Raw genomic sequence first — 16728 nt, 5'->3', positions numbered from 1 at the left:
TTTAAAAAAAATAATCAAAGTGAGAAATTCACCAAAATGTAAAATTCAGTATCTGACAGAAATGATCTTGTTTTGTTCAAATATGTTTCTCTTTCCCATATTTTCCTATTTTCTAAGACTCTCTCATGTGCCTGTTTTAAATCTTTAAACAAGTGACCCAAGAGGCCCAACACACAAATGTTTTGTGCCAATAGTCTCTCAGAGAACACTTCCTCAAATAAACCTTCTGTAGTAACATTCTATGACCACAGCGCCCCCTAAAGGCCTGTTAAAACTCATGAGGCATTTCTTACAAACTTCCTTCACACCATTTTGCACATTTGGTTTAATTTCTTCATTTATATCTATGTTAAAACACCAGTGCGTGCAAAAGAGAAGGTCAAATCTTGTTCTATTGAAACCCATAATCATTCCTGCCTGGGGTTTGTTTAATCACATTTTTATTTTTGAAAATTCCCGTAGGAAATTTTCCGCCCTTTTGCAACTCTAACCCGGCAATTAGAAAACCCATAAGTGATTTGGGATTACAAAAATACATTGAACTGAATTCACAAAACCAATATTTGTGTTTTGTTGCTTTGAATGTAGTCTCCAGCAGCAAAGTGAAATAAAACGAGGGATATAAAAGTCACCAGGAACACCTCTGTACACATTGAATATTTTATTAAAAAAGAAGTTATAACAGTTTATTTTATACACAACTATTTATGAGGTTATAAGCCTATTAATAGAGAGCATTTGTCTGTGTGACAAGCATGCCCACTTCACAATGCAAAGAAAAACATCCGACAGGTGATCAAAATAAGACCAGTGAAGATGAGCTTTTCAATCGGAAAATAAAAACTTGGTAACCCACGGGTCGGTATCATACACCAAAGTACCAAATACAGAAGTCATTACAAAAGTCTGCCGGCGCGTCCATGCTGAAATACGCTGCGTTCATGTTCTACAAAAACCATGTGAAAACTTGAGATGGAGGGCACGATCAGAATCACATTTTAAAAGCAAATATATAAAAAAAAATCCACAATTATTGAAACCAAATTGTATGTTTTCAGGTCCACAAACCGTCTGTACAAGCGCCTATGTAAGAAATACAACCACGTTTAGATTATTATACTGAAAGACGCATTAAAGCTACCATTTGGAATTAGATTGGCTGACCTGGTCCACTTGTATTCTCACATGTCACCACTAGAGGCTGTCTACGTTACTACTGTCTAATAATGTGCCAGATTGGGCCTGACAGAATAGAAACCTCGGGAGCTATGAGGCGTCCCAAAATACAGTTCGGATAGTAGCTCTAAACAAAAACGTATTACTCGCCGACAAACTTCCTGATTTAGTTTTCATTTTAAATCCAATTTACAGATGGCAGCTTTACTTAAACTCAAATATAAGTTATTTTTGTGCTGACAAAAGACTTTAAATCATGTGTATTTTAAAACTAGCAGCAGTAGCCTCCACCATAAACACTCCGAAAAGGCCCTCCACCTCAATTTTAAACATCGAGTAAATGCAACCCAGGAGCCAGCAGGGGGCACTGTAGGCAGAGTGGAAGTGTGCACCGAAACAGCCTCACTCAAGCATGCAAGTGCACAAGAAGAAGTCCACACAAATGTCTGGGTTTTTGTGCAAGAGAGTCATGGATCTATTGGAGTTTGTGAGAGAGTAGATATCCTGTTTGCCTCTGGGTCTGTTACATCCAGTGTTGTGCGGAGGGGGTGTGCGCATTCACCTACAGAGGGCGCTATGGCTCTGAATGGCAGATTTCTCCGCAGTAGTTTTAAGAGCACTGCAAAAATATAAATAACATATACATGAGCAAAACTGATTTGAATTCAGGAAATGTATCAAAATTGAGTTGTTTTAAGAGGAATCATCAGTTTGAGGATTTGTAGTTTTGCTATTTCAAAATTAAAATCCTCATTCAGGAAACAATATTGTATTTTTTGTTGTACGCCGGGTGTCCACTGCAGGATCTTTGGACGTCACTCGAAAAGGCATGAGGACAGTCAGTCATGGCTACGACCACGTTTGTCTGAGCGAGTATCAGGCTCTAAGCGCAGTGTGGTAAAGTCACTTCTAGCCCCTGGTTAGCTAAGGCTAGCGTTACATGCTAGCTGTGTTTTTGCGTTTGTAAAAGTTTGTAAATTGAAGTGAAATTTGGAGAGAGGGTAACGTTCACGATAGAGCTCGTCTGCGGTTAACCTGAGGAGCTCATTTTGCGACCAAGATTCCCGAAACATCTTTATCACAGCGATATCAACGGTCGCTGCGACGTTTCATTTTTTCTAGTCTTTACTTGGGAACAGTTTGATTAGGAACAGTTAATTTGGTAGAGATTGACCGATATGGGTTTTTTCATAGTCTATGCCGATTGTTTAGAATCCAGAGAAATTGATGGCCGATAAGATCTGTTTCTAAGCTAACTGTTCCTAAGCTAACTGTTCCTAGCCTAAGTGTTCCTAGCCTAAGTGGTCCTAAGCTAAGTGGTCCTAAACTATCTGTTCCTAGCCTAAGTGTTCCTAAGCTAACTGTTCCTAGCCTAATTGTTCCTAAAATATCTATTCCTAGCCTAACTGTTCCTAAGTTAACTGTTCCTAGCCTAACTGTTGCTAATCTTAACTTGATAAACGTGAACAATTACTAGCATAGCCACCGAGGCAAAATGGTCAGTTTTGTGGCATAACTTGGTTGGGGGAAAAAAAAAAAATTGTCAGTTTTTAGTCGTACAACAGAATCATCTCAGACGCCCAAAATCCTGCAGTGGACGGCGGGTTTTAAAGACCAACTCAAAACTCCATCAAAAACATGTAACTTTAGTTTAGACAAAGTAAATAAACCAGTCAAATCAACTCAAATGATTATTTTAATTTCATTTTTGCAGTGCGACCCTTTGTCCAAACCAGGTAGAAATTTTAAACGTTTGTTTTAGCAGATCGGACAAAAACAACAGATTACATTTTTTATTTTATTTTTTTATATATATATATACAAATAAAACCTCGTTGTGATTTAATAAATGATTTAAATGAAGCTGCGATGAGAAATAATCATTCACAAAGTCCTTAAAAAATGATCTGAAATTAAAGGCTTTTTTTGGAAAACTTTGGGGAGTGAAGCAAACGAAAAACTAAATCAAGTAAAAATCATCGTTGTACAATTTCTTGTTTCCGTGGCAACGTCAGGCCAAAGCAGCGGCCATTTTCCACAGTCCCGCCCACTTCGAAGTCTGCTCTGGCAGTAAATTTTCCATTAATTTTTCCCCAGAGTTTCAGAAAAACTCAAATATTAAGAGTTCAAAGGCAGAGGCTAACCAGCTACGTGCTAATATATATCCGTTATTACGTTGTTTACGTTTAAAAAGCACAAAATTCAGTGAAATGTTTACTAACTTGCCAGTTTTTTGTTTTTTTAATAAAGATTCATCAACTGTTTTAAACAAAATGATAGATCTTGTTGTCATTAGTTACCATGAAGCTGATTAGCCATGAGCGAGCCTCCAAACTTTTAATAAATATACTTTTTTGTTAAGTCCATGGGAAAAATGAATGGGAAATATTTACTTCTGGAACCAAGGAGTGGCCTAGCCTGCTAAAAATAAACCCATAATTTAGGTCCAAAACGTGTATACTTTTCCATTTTAACCTGGGGGAGATGTGAGATTTTGTGTTAGCATGGTTAGCTAAAAAATACTGCTATGTAAAGATAAACATTGTCAATATTCCCGATGTTTCAAGTCTGCATCAGGGCCTTGGCTCACTCAAAAAATGGCAAGAAAAGATTAAAAATGAAAAATATGTCAAGAAAAATAACTTTCGCAAAAAAAACTCACAACAAACGAGAAATGATTATCGAAATACGCCCAATCCCTTTCACCTGAAGACAAATAAAGTGAATTAAATGAAAATCTATGGGTTTATTTTGACCTTATCTGCCGCTAGTGTCACTCTAAGGTTAAACGCTAAAGTTAGACGCTTTTCCGCTGTCAATCGAAGGAGGCGTGTGCTGCAAAAAAGTAGAGCGCGAGATAAAACGACTTGAAATCAAAATATTAATGAGTATTTTTACATGTTTTATGATCTGTTCTAGTTTCAAAATGACTTTCAAAACAACTTAACGATAGAAATACGCAAATCTCTTAACCCATTGGCTCCGATTGAGTTCGAAAAGACCAGTAAGTCAAATATCAAGGCCTGTGCACTGTGTAACTTTCCATAACAACACCGTTTCCATGGTGATGTTATGGCTTTATCTGGAATGTTCCGCAGTATGGGATTAAACGCATCCATCTTGTTATTGTGTGTTATAGCCTAAAACACATTATATAAATTTGACCTGTAACATAATCCTGGTGGGGACAGATGCAATTAATGCCATACTGTGAAACATTCCAGGCAAAATAACATCACCACGGAGACGAGCAGGATGTAAGCGCTTCGACAGAAAAGCGACACAGTGCAGCTTTAGGCTCAACATGCTGAATTCAAAAGGCTTAAACTAGTATAGACTATTTATTTGCAGTGTGTGAAAGGTAAACTGGATACAAAACTGGCTCTACTCTCTATGTGAAACTTTACAGCGATTTATTCAACACGAAATGTTCAGTTCAAGTCACCACCCGCCTCCCGTTGCCCAAATCAACACAACCAAACTGCGGTCAAATCTGCATCCAAACGTACTAAGCTATTTGAGTAAGTAATGCTACTGATATACAGAGGTGGGTAGACACCAGGCTACATTTGATTTAGTCTTTATTTACTATACTTTTTAAAGATTTGTTTTCGTATTTCGTCATAGCAAAAGACAAACTGGACGACTGTGTAATCAAAAAGCCGGTTTTCTTCAGTTCTGGTCAGATTGTTTGTGGACACTTTCTTGTATCTGTCTAAAGGAAGGAGCTAACGACACTGAAACTGACACACTTATTGTTTACATTTTCAGTTTGTTAGCTAGGTTTATTGAGCTAAACTGTGTGAACATGATGATTCAGGCTCTCACACCTGTTAGCACGCTGGCTAGCTCTATTGTTTTCCTTGTTTTGATTTAGGTCAGAGGATTTCTGTATAAAGATGGATTGTCTTGTCTTTCCAAATACAAATAGCTTCTTTAACTCCCTTCTCAAACCATTTCTTTTCTTTGGCTAAGATCTGTACCTCATTATCGTCAAAGTTGTCGTTAGTAGCTTTGAAATGGAGATGCACAGCAGATTGTTGTCCCGAGCTGCTCTCACTACAGTGTTGGTACATTCTCTTATGAAGTAGCTGTTTTGTTTCACCAAAATAACACTCAATCTGACCAGAATTGAAGAAACGGCCAAACGTCTTGTCCTGTTGAAAGAATTAAAACTTCCTTTTGACACAATACTCGGCGTTTATCGAGTATTTTGCGTATTCCTTGCGTTTTTTGTCAACTCCACCCACCTCTGCACCGACTACGACTGTACACTGTAAAAATATAATATGTGCTTTCTTACTGCTGACGATGATTGTGTAGAAATCGTGTAAAATTATGTTACGTCGATGAGGCACAGAGAAACAGAAACGGGTCCTATGTCACAGACCAGAATGCCCCCCCCCAAAGAAAAATATTTACTACCATCTAAATAAATACATTTCAATAGGTAGCATCTCACTAACCAGGCAAAAATATAGAAGCAGCGTTTTATGTGACTAAAATCTCACCGCAAAAATAATCATCAGCAATGGTAAAAACGACTTCAGCATCAAGTAGTACGAGTTGTCGTCGTCGTAGTCATTTTAACCACAGGAGTATTTCATTTTGCAGTGTTGAGGCCGTCTTTTTATCACTGTACAAGGAAGATGATGTATTTACACTAACCTAAATGTACAAGAAATAAGTTGTAGAAAAATACTATGTTCTAGATCACGGCTCAAACTCTCCCACTGGTGCGCTGTTACCATATGGGTGCGGATACTACCAACGTAAATCGTGTTTCTTAAATGGACCACTAATAAGGAGGTAATGAGGAGGTATTTTCAATTGAGTTAATCGTAGAGACGCTTTTGTTTTTCTAAGCTGGTTCACTAATGCGTTGTTTCTGTCTAGACTTTGTTAATATCATTAGTTAAACCTGGTTCCTGGTATTGATATATTCCGGGTATAGTCTGGGTTTAGAACTGATATAGTCCTGGTTTGGCACTGTTTACTCCTGATTTAGTTTAGTCCAGTTTTTTAATCAAGACTTGGTTCCATTTTTGATCTACATTTGGTAAAAAATGCCTCGTTTAGACCTGGCTCGAGTCTGGTATTGGTGGTTTTCAGATCCAAGAATGAGATGACGACATAGTCCCAGATGGAGGGCAAGAGCCAGTTTTTCCAGACTATTAATCGCACTTTTTTTCCCCTTTTCATAGTTTGGCCGGGGATGCGACTTATACTCAGATATATGTGGAATATAAGTCGCATTACATCTTTGTTACGGTCACACTGACAACCTTGTTTTTTTCTTAATTATTATGCATTTTTTAACATTCTCCGGAATATACGGTAATTACATTGTATTTCTTGCTGAAATCTAAAAAAATTAATTCACAAATACTGAACCCGATCATTTCTAGTAGTGACTAGATCCAAAAATTTGTTAAAAATGCTTTTTTTGTTGTTGTTAGGTAGTGATTTTCATTTTAGCTGCCCCCCATCTGTATTAAATATCATTAGCCTTTGTAAAGCTCATCTGAATAGACCAGGAGTAGCTCTAGTTATCGTCATTGTTTACATTTTTACTATTAAAACGGACTGGACTGAGACTAAATCCATTGTTCCAAGCTTGGACTGAATCATGACTAAACCAGCCCGGCCCAGAACATTAAACATTTGTGAAAATGTAACAGGAGATGAATATCGTTAACCCCGCTAGCCCACATACCGCTGTTTGAGAATAGGTCGTATAGGTCTAAAAGTTTGTAACGCAGTCGATCTTAAGAATGTTTTGTTCTCATAGAAAATGGGTTCAAAGTGAGATGGTTAAATTATGCACTTATATGGGCGTGTCCCTGGGATTCACAACAGCAAAAGATCTGAATTAGCCAAAAACAAGCTAGCAGCAGCTTCCTGTTTTCAACTCACATTTGATTAAAGTATATTTTCGCTTGTATTTTTGTACTATTCTGGTGTTAAATGTAAACGAGATGTAACAAGAACTTGAGTAGCTTAAAAAAGTATCCAAAATAGGACAAAATACAGCCTTAAATAATCTGATTGTGGGATGAATTTAAAGGGAATCTGAGGAACAAAACGCACACATTTCGTCAAAAACCGTGGGATACAAACTGAAGAGATTGAAGACTAGATTTCGGGTGAAGTGGGACTTTTTTTTTGTTTTAATTTTAAAAAATCTGCCATATGGGTGCTCCTCTGGCTAACACTAACGCAGCACACCTTATAAACGCAGAGATTGTGAAAAGCATTTGAATAAAGGGATAAAATTAAATAAAAACAGCTACAGAAGAGGACAAGGGGTGTCTCTCAAACACACCAGAAGGCTAGGTATCCATAAAAATCCTTGTTTAGTAATAATAATAATAATAAAAAAATCAACTTGTTTAAATATGAATATTATAAGTCTGCTTTTCTCATGGTTAGGAAATCAAATATAGTCTCTGTGGGTTTAAGGTGATCACTACAACTCCATGTCCTGGGCTTCGTCTTCTGAGAAATCCGACATGGAGCTTTCGGATGAGGAGTCTCCGGCGCCCTCCTCCTGCTCCTTCAGCGCCTCCTCTGTTGCATATTTCTGTATGTACTCTGGGGGCAGTAGAGAGCAGACGAGAGGTTAGCGGCAAGAACGGACAAGCAGCTGTCATAGTTTATGTGTGATAATGGGAGTAATGTAGTAGCTAGAGATGCACCAATCCAGGTTTTTTTAGTTCTGATACCAGTGCAACTGATACCAGCGCTTCTGAAAACAGCAATTTTTTTTTCCGATTATACAAAAATACAATAAGACAGAACTGATTTAATGTGTTAAGCAGCTGGTATTTATCACACGTAACTACAGAACAGCTTTGTGTAAATAAAAGCCAAGTAAATAAAAACATTCGGAGACTTTCTGGGTCGACTACAACCAGTAAATAGTCTTATTATATCAATTTATAAGTTCAACCAGGATATCGACTGATCCGATACTTGGAAGCTGATATCGGACACAGCAAACTTTCCAGTATTTGTGCAGATATTGTGTTATTGTGTTGCGTAATTAAAATTTCATGTTGTTTCCAAATAAAACTCACTGATAAATCTTGAATGATGCATGACTCGGCTTAGGCCTGTCACTTTAAATATCAATCAATAAACAACTATTATTTTTGGGAAAATTTTGACTTTTTTTTTGTACTATTAACGGGGAACTGTGTGTTATCTTTTTAAAATAACTTAAAGAATTAAAGTAGTGAATTTGTATTTTTGAGTCATTAATTCTGCAAATGCATTCCTTTTAAAATTGTATATTATCCCTAAAAAACAAACTGATAAATCTGTAATAATATGACTTCGCCTCACTGAAGTTATATTCTCATGAAGTTAAAGTTAGAAGTTATTTTTTGTTAAAGGGCCTTTATCTAATTTCTTTCCACGTAGGTGAGTAAAATTAGTTTTTCCTCAGTAGGTCAAAATGAGACAACTGTGTACTGTCTGCATCTAATTATAAAGTATTTTTATCCTTTATGAACCAGTGCACTGTTAGCAAGCTGGTTATTAGCATTAGTGTCACGGCAAAAACTCAACTCTGGCCTCTGAAACTTGTGAAAAGTGTTTATAAACTCATCGTGGTGAATAATTAGGATGTCCGGAATGCATCAGGTAAATGAGGAATAACTCAAGTGCTTTTAAAACTTTATACTGTCCCCAAATAACACACTGAAAAATGTTTGATTAATCTCTCTATTAAAATGCTGAGAATAATGAGTTTTCGTGAGCTGTACCTTTGATTTTCTGCTTGTATTCTTCGGGCTTGTGCAGGTACATGGCGGCTGCGTCTCCGTTCAGGGGGTCGATGGGGTTGGGGTACGCCAACAGCTGAGGCAAGAACGACTCAAAGATGTTGGTCAGATCTAAGGACACAAAAGGACATTTTTATTATAATCATGTACAATCATTATAAATAAAAATAAAAATACATGAGAGGCCTTCATTTAAAAAGGTGAACAAAATAGATCATTTCTGCTAGCTACACCTTAAGTATAAGTCCATTAAGTCATACATGAAGGCTTTTATTTTGAATATTTCAGGATCTTGGTGGTCCACACATCCCCGCAGTTATTATATTTATTTATTAACAAGCTATATTTATCTGAATATGTCAGTCAGCTCTTATGCAAAAGAATGTTTTTAAAGTGAATACATGTCAGAAATATAGATGTTGTCAAAGAAAAAAAACACTTGAGTACTTAAGTAGGGTGGTTTCCTGCATAAAAGCCAAACTAATCCCTTTCTCTTCTGTGTGACTGCTCTTTCAAATACTGGTGTAATTCCAGTCTCTTCTCACAGAGGGCACTCTTGAGCACATCCAAATGGAGTAAACAACAACCACACAAAGGCACAACTGGATATTTCCAGTGTTGGGATGAAACTCAAGAATTCATGGAAAGAAAATACGTACTCAGAATACTAAATTGGAGTACCTGTACTCTGGTTATTTTCATAAAATCAAATAAATACATTGTGGCATTGATGCAGTTTAGGCTTCCAACTATTGAGTCTTAAGAACAATAGAAACCACAGCTCTTATGGTGAAGCATGTGTAACTTTTCCTTCTCTAATCTGCAAAACTGTTTCTTTGTCATGTTTTTACACAATAATAGAATACTTTTGCTCTGAGTTGCATAACAAGTATTGAGAATACACAGTACTTTAATTAGGCCTGTAATTTATAAAATACATTTTAATTTGGGTCTTCAGTATTCTGTAACTAAATGCATTTTCAAAGTATTCTTCCCAACACTTAGGCAAGTTAGAAGTTATGAAAAAACAAATCACCCATATCCTAAATAAAATGTAAAAATGTAAATATCATCCATAAAATGAAATAGTAGCAAAATAAATACATAAAGAGATAAGATAATGGCTAAAGTAACACAGCAAATGATTACTGTTCATTACAATTGTATAAAAACCAACTCAGAGAAGAGAGTTCAAGGAGAAATAGGCTATAGCTGTAATGTCATTTAAAGTGCCTCAGAGCATCTCTGCCCAATGGAGTGTCTGTAATGAGGAGTTACACCACATTAATGTGAACGAGCAGAGGGCTGGAGGGGCTGAGGGGCTGGAGATGAGCGCACATTATAGCTCTCATTATAATTAGCAACGCACTGATACTGATGCCAAAATGAAGACTGTTGCCACAGTGACTAACAAGTTAAAATAAAATATTGAATGGGAAAAGTCTTGTTGTTTAGAACAGGAAGCTCAAAGCTGTGAACTGGTTCAGGTGAGGTCAGTGATATAGTAAGATGAGTTACTGCTGTTCACACTGCACAACACAGCATGTCTCACATAATGTTCTACAATTAATCACTATTTTTAAACAAATACATTTTTACAGCAGTATTTCTTTGTTAAACTCCTGCACAAACTGAGTATATTAAAACAGGAGGGTAAAAGAGACAGAGGTGGGGTCAAAATACAGCTGCAGATATCGATTATTTTAGTAATCAAGTAATCTATACATTGTTTACTTTGATTAATGGAGTAATACATGATTTTTATCTTTGATAAAGTATCCTTCAAAACACATTAGTTGTCCTTTAAGTTATGGCTCACAGTTAAAACAAGCAGTAGTTTTTCAGTTAAGATACTGAGGTAAAGTCATTTTGCTCGCTCCTTGTGCCGTTCACTTTAGCCTCTGTGTTTTTACCTCTCGTCTTTTATTGAACTGGTTTGTTTTCATCATCGTGGTCCAAACTCCACTCCCTAAACTCACTCATGGAGCTAAAATACCTCACTCTCTTCACTGTTCAGTCGGTGCAGGGTCCATTTCACGAGGTTTTAACTAATTACGATAATTAAACAAATCATCGAGGCAGGAGAGCAAGTGTCACATTAAAGAAATTTATTATGCGGCGCAACGAGAATAAAGTCGTAGCATTTTGACTTGTTTTTACGAGCATAAAGTCGTAATTTTGATGTAGTTAACAGCTGTTGAATCGTGCTCCGATCCACAGACAAACACAGGTGTAGGAGTCTGTGCGATTTTCACCATTAATCCGTTCTCTTGGCTTTGAGACTTCTACCCTTCTTTACGCTTGTTTGCGAGCCTGTGGAGCCGTGCACAATCAGGCAGTGGCAGCTTATGTTTACGCAGTCTGCCTGGAACATCCACAGATACAGTGTACGCAGCGCTCCAGACCCCAACAGGGAACAGAGAGGACAGGGAGCGGTGGTCGATTCAGGAAAAGAGAGTAAAGCCAGTTTGAGCTCTGTGTATTGGGCTAAACGGTTCACATTTGGAGACAAAAACAGGACAGCGCAAAGGCAAATCACCAGGAGCCCGTCACAAGAGGCTGTGCGGAGTTAAATAATCATGAAAACAAAGAAGAAACATACATGAAAAAGTGTGACTGTACCCAAACTTAAGCTCAAATCAAACTTAGCTGCTAAAATTAATATTACTACACTTAGATCATATTTAATACTTTTTTTTAAATACGTAAAATAGTTCGTAGCACTGGGCCAATGAGAGCTTCTATAGTGACAGGGACATTCACGCCTGTTGTTGTCCACACCCTGCTCCGTCCACCTCACAAACAGTGACCGGTCCAGGGTGGATGACTGTGCTCTGACCTTGGGGCGGAGGGTATTACCTCATTAGTGGGCTCCTCTCACCTCACTAAGGAGATTAGGGTCAAAAGGTTGTGTTCACGTGACATCACAACATTCTACATAGTCTATAGGTTCAAACGGAGCAGGAAGGAAAGAAAGAAAGGAAGAATACTACGGCTAAATTAACTGTTTAACTGCCAAAATATAGACGTTTTGATCTTGTTTTGTAGTAAAAGCTGCCATGCCTGATTTTTACTCTCTTAAAATTGTAGTAAGTAGTATTTACAAAAGCAGCAGTTCATTTAAAACAAATTCCTTACTTCATTAATGCATCAGAGCATCCTAATTATTCACGATGATGAGTTTATAAGCATTTTTCACAACTTTCAGAGGCCAGAGGTGAGTTTTGCCAATTCGCAATAATGCTAACAACAACTAGCTAGCATGCTAACTGTGCGCCAGTCTTGCTTCCTGGTTTGCCAACGATATTTAGACGCAGACAGCACACAGCGGTCTCATCAATACACTTAGACCGAGGGTAGACAAATGACTTTATTATGTGAAAAAGAGGGAACAGCCTTTAATATATCTAAATAAAACGGAATAAAACTGGCTCAACGTCAAATTCAACGTTATTTCCGTCACCACAAATGAACAAAATGAGTGGAATTACTATTGTACTATTGTTGTTGTTAAGTCATGTAACACACACAAGTCCTGAACTACTTTGGAAATAAATATCTACTTGTAATTTTTGTGATTTGATTTCAGATATTAGCAGGTTTTATAGATACAAAGACCCCATAGAGACACAGGGACATTCAGATTTCTTTAAAGAACACTAAAGCTAATTAACTGAGACCACTCCAATTAAAATTTAGATTCTATTGCGATGTGCCAGACAGGAACGAATGGCCAAATATGGACGCAGGAACTCACCATAGAGGGCCGTCCACGTCTGGTTGATGACATCTAAGCACACTGTCCCTGATCTGGAGAAAAAAAAACAGGAAGAAAAATCATCACAGAGACTCGTAAAAAGTCTCTAAAGCTGCACTGTGTAACTTTTCTGTCATTTTATTTTTACAGTTAAAAAAAACACCCGGAAAAAACAGCATTCTAACAGTGAGCAGGGTGATTGCTCCACAGATCTGACCTGTGACTTGGTCTCTACCTGCTTGACCCCATGGAGACTCAATGGTTAATACTAAATGATAATACTGTCCCCACCAGAAAAGTTACATAGTGCCCCTTTAAATGCCAGTAAGTGTACAGTGTAGGCATTCACTATTATTATTAAAGTCTGCTGAAATAAATCAAAATTCAATACTTTTTATGCTTACAACAAAGTAAAATTTTAATACAAATTTAAATGTAAGAATCACTATACAGTTAAAGATGTAGTGATTTGTTTATACATAAAAAAACAGGATAGAAAATAATATAGGACTTTAAAGAGGGGGTATTATCATGGATCTATAATAAGAACTGGATAAGACACTCCCCTCTCTGTGCCTGTGTGAGATCAACTAGTGGCCACTCCAGGTACTGCAGCTCCCGTAAGCTTGGGCCCAAAAAGAATTGTTCCATAGAGCACTTTTTTTTTCTTTTTTTCAGGAATTCAAACTGCCTGTGTTTCGTTGAGAGGACGTCCACAGGTTTCACAAAAGTCGGATTTTTATCGTGATTCTTTTGTATTTTCACAACATAAAGTTTTTAAATCCTTAAAGCGCCTAAAATTCAGCTTTGTAACATTTAGCTTTGTTTGTGTACGTTTCTGAAGTCACACAACGGGCAGGGCTAGGCTAGTATTTTTTATTTTTACTTTTAGCGTTTCGTGCCAGCGAGCTCAGGCCGTTAAAGACAAGACGACGCCATCTTTGGTTCATCTTCTGCGTTCTCTCCCAGGCCCGATTCGAACCCTCCTTATGGTTAGCAGAACGATCCCACGCTTTTCGGTACAAGGCTACGCAACTAGGAAGCTCTCCGCAGCGCTCCAACATGGCCAGGATACAAAACAATACACTATGACTTCACAAGCCTGATGTGATGTGCAGTAATAGGGGAAAACTTTCAAAATAAAGGTTACAATGGTGATCTAAATATGTTATGTGTCTACAATTACACCCCATACAAGTGTAATACCTCCTCTTTAAAGACAAAAGCCCAAGACTGTGTTCGACTTACGCTTCATCGATGTTGGGATGAAAAATCTTGTTCATGAATCCTGTAGAGAAAAAAGAAGCCAAATGAGGGTTAAAATTTCAGAATAATGTCTCCAAAATGAGGCACAGCAGTGATTTACCTATCGACGGTGATTTAAAGGGGTATTTATCTGGGAGATCTACTCGCACCTTCCACACGCCCCCCTCGTACGGCGCTGTGCAGCACAACAACAGGTTAAAACAAAAGAGGAAAAAACAAAAACATTATTGCAGTGAAAAGGAAATTACAACTGCTCCGGGCCCAAACAACATTACTGCAATAGCAACACGACAGAAATAGAGGTGCACTGTGTAACTTTCTGATGGAGATCTGCTGCGGTCCTGTATCCATGGAGATGTGGTTGATTTCGCTGGAATAATCCACAATACAGCACAAAATATTAAACCGTAGACTGTATAAAGAAGTGGACTAAGTGACATTTGGCTTCAGTTAAATACAGATCTAGCGCTTACAGGACGAATTTGAAGCAGAGTTCTGTGTTTGGAATTCCGACGACGAGTATCATAGCAACCAAAGAGCCAATCAGGAGTGAGGCTGTTGAAGGTAACGCTCCTTCACGCTGGTTTAGCAGGGAGTGGGCGCTTAGCAACTCTGTCAAGCTAATGCTAGCGGGAACAACGTTGGGGAAAGAAGGCGCCTGATTTGTTGATTTTTAACGTTCACATCTTGATTTACGAACACAATAGCGAAATAAAAACGTCAGAATCATGTAGTGTGGGTAAATATGAACATTTTAAGACCAGAATGACGAGGCTCACAGCTGCAGTTATGGAGTCGATGAAGCCGGAAGTGCGCCCATGCTCACTTCCTGTTCGAAACGCGGCGCTAGCAGGTTAGCTATGACCATTAATATATACAGTCTATGCATTAAACGTTTTCTATTCCGGGTGTTTTTACTGCTTAAAGAACTGAAAAATCAAGCATTCTGATTGTGGCTTCTCTGACCTAAAACTGGCAGCATCATCTGCTTGTCCCCATGGAGACAAGTTTAATTTCATACAGCGGAACATCACAAAAAAGCAATGACATGTGCAGGGGGTAGATCCTTCACCAGAAAAGTTACATAGTGCACAATTGTATCTGTTTTGATTAATATTATGCTTTCAAGTAGGGCTGGGCGATACCTAAAAACTTTATAACATGATTTTCTTTAAGCCAGAGCACGATTCATGTCTTTATATTGTCTTTAAGTTATAAATAAACTCGTCCGTTTGTTCACTGTGATTGGTTAAACCCACCTGTCACTCACTTTGCCTTAGCAACGGTGACCAATAGGAGAAGTGGGTGGGGAAAAGTGTCTATGTTTTGAGCAAAGAACTGAATTAGACAGAGAAATACTAAATCATGAAGTCACATGAACGAGGTGACGAGGACCAGCTCTACTTTAAACTACCCTGATGTGTGATTTTCCTCCTCAGTCCGGACCATATCCTCTATTCCCTCTCTTGTGATTTTGTCTGTTCTATTGCACTGATTTCAGTTCTGCTTTGACATCCTTCCACTGTAAAGGACGCTGCTGTATGACTTGATGTAAGTGCGCTTTATAAATAAAACTGGTCCTGGCCTTGTCCAACATTCAACTTTTATGAGCGCTTTCGTATGTGCGTGTCCGTGCTGTGTCAGATGCTGAGTGCTCCTCTGATCCGTTTCCTTCCTCGGGCTTCGGGCTGCTCTTGTTTATGATCTTAAATGTATTCTTGGTTTATGATCCTTAAGTTTATTCTTTCTGTGGTGGTTTCAGCTTAAAACATGAGAGAGACTGAGCGACTGTTGTCCAGAGGCGAGACCGCGAAGGAATCTTAAACACCCACTCACAATACAATACAGAACTACATAGAAATATTATATTATATACAGTGAGTTCAGACTAGCCCCATGTGTGAAAAGTGAATAGTTTGGCTTAAAAAGGTGGAGTTTTAAGCCATGTTATAATGTAAAACTGCATCAAAAACATACCTGGAGTTGTGTTTTGTTGCATTCACACATGTCTGAGTAATCCTTTATTATTAGTCTCAAACAGATAATGCTCTGTTCCACCTTGTGATGTCACGAAGTGGTAGTTTTCAAGTTAACAGCTACAGCTTTTACCTTTAGCTCAGTAGAGATGGGTAATTCCAGGGCTGAAATTATCCAAATGATTCTAGTGAAGGTGTAAGGAGTTTAAAAACACACTGGAGCACTTCCTGTATTACCACATGATGACATCACAAGGTGGAACAGATCGTTTTCCGTTTGAGAGAAGAAGTCAGCCTAAATAGGCAGCGTTTGTGTGTTAGACCTGGAGTTGTGTTTTGTTTCACAAGTTTGTTTGTGATGAGGAAACAACATTATTGTAACAGAGATCAGAAAATAGCGAAATATTTGCCCTTTAAAGGTCCACTACGTAACTTTTCCGATGGAAAGTAGGCAAACTGCTCGTCTCATTTATCTTGCTTCAATTACAGGTGTTTAATTGTTCGAAAATACCCTGAGAACATGCATTCTTACTGTGAACAGGATCTCCTCTACACAAATCTGACCTGCTTGTCTCCATGGAGATAGATTTAACACCATAAAGCGGAACATAACAGTTTAAGTAACAAATATGAAGACAAGCAGGCGTCGAACCCTCCACCAGAAAAGTTAGTGCACCCTAGAGTTAAAGTTACAGTGAAGAAAACATAATATATAGACTCCATCCCTGCTCTGTGTTCAAAAAAGGAACAGAAAGAAGCAAAGCCT

General features: G+C 38.0%; 1 protein-coding gene across 1 annotated transcript in view; it reads right to left on the bottom strand.

The window, feature by feature from the left end:
* Positions 1–646: 646 nt before the first annotated feature.
* The window catches only part of ube2h (ubiquitin-conjugating enzyme E2H (UBC8 homolog, yeast)), a 45866-nt gene continuing 29784 nt past the window's right edge, over positions 647–16728 (bottom strand). The window contains exons 3-7 of the mRNA XM_033975996.2: positions 14087–14161; positions 13969–14008; positions 12721–12773; positions 8946–9074; positions 647–7770 (exon numbers count right to left, since the gene is read on the bottom strand). Of these exons, the coding sequence (XP_033831887.1) occupies positions 7646–7770; positions 8946–9074; positions 12721–12773; positions 13969–14008; positions 14087–14161 (422 nt within the window). The 3' untranslated portion in view covers positions 647–7645. The remainder of the gene's footprint in view (positions 7771–8945; positions 9075–12720; positions 12774–13968; positions 14009–14086; positions 14162–16728) is intronic.

The sequence above is a fragment of the Periophthalmus magnuspinnatus genome, chromosome 12, assembly GCF_009829125.3.
Source record: "Periophthalmus magnuspinnatus isolate fPerMag1 chromosome 12, fPerMag1.2.pri, whole genome shotgun sequence".
Lineage (NCBI taxonomy): Eukaryota > Metazoa > Chordata > Actinopteri > Gobiiformes > Gobiidae > Periophthalmus > Periophthalmus magnuspinnatus.
The sequence above is the reverse complement of the archived record's forward strand: the minus strand, read 5'-3'. Positions and strand labels throughout refer to the sequence as shown.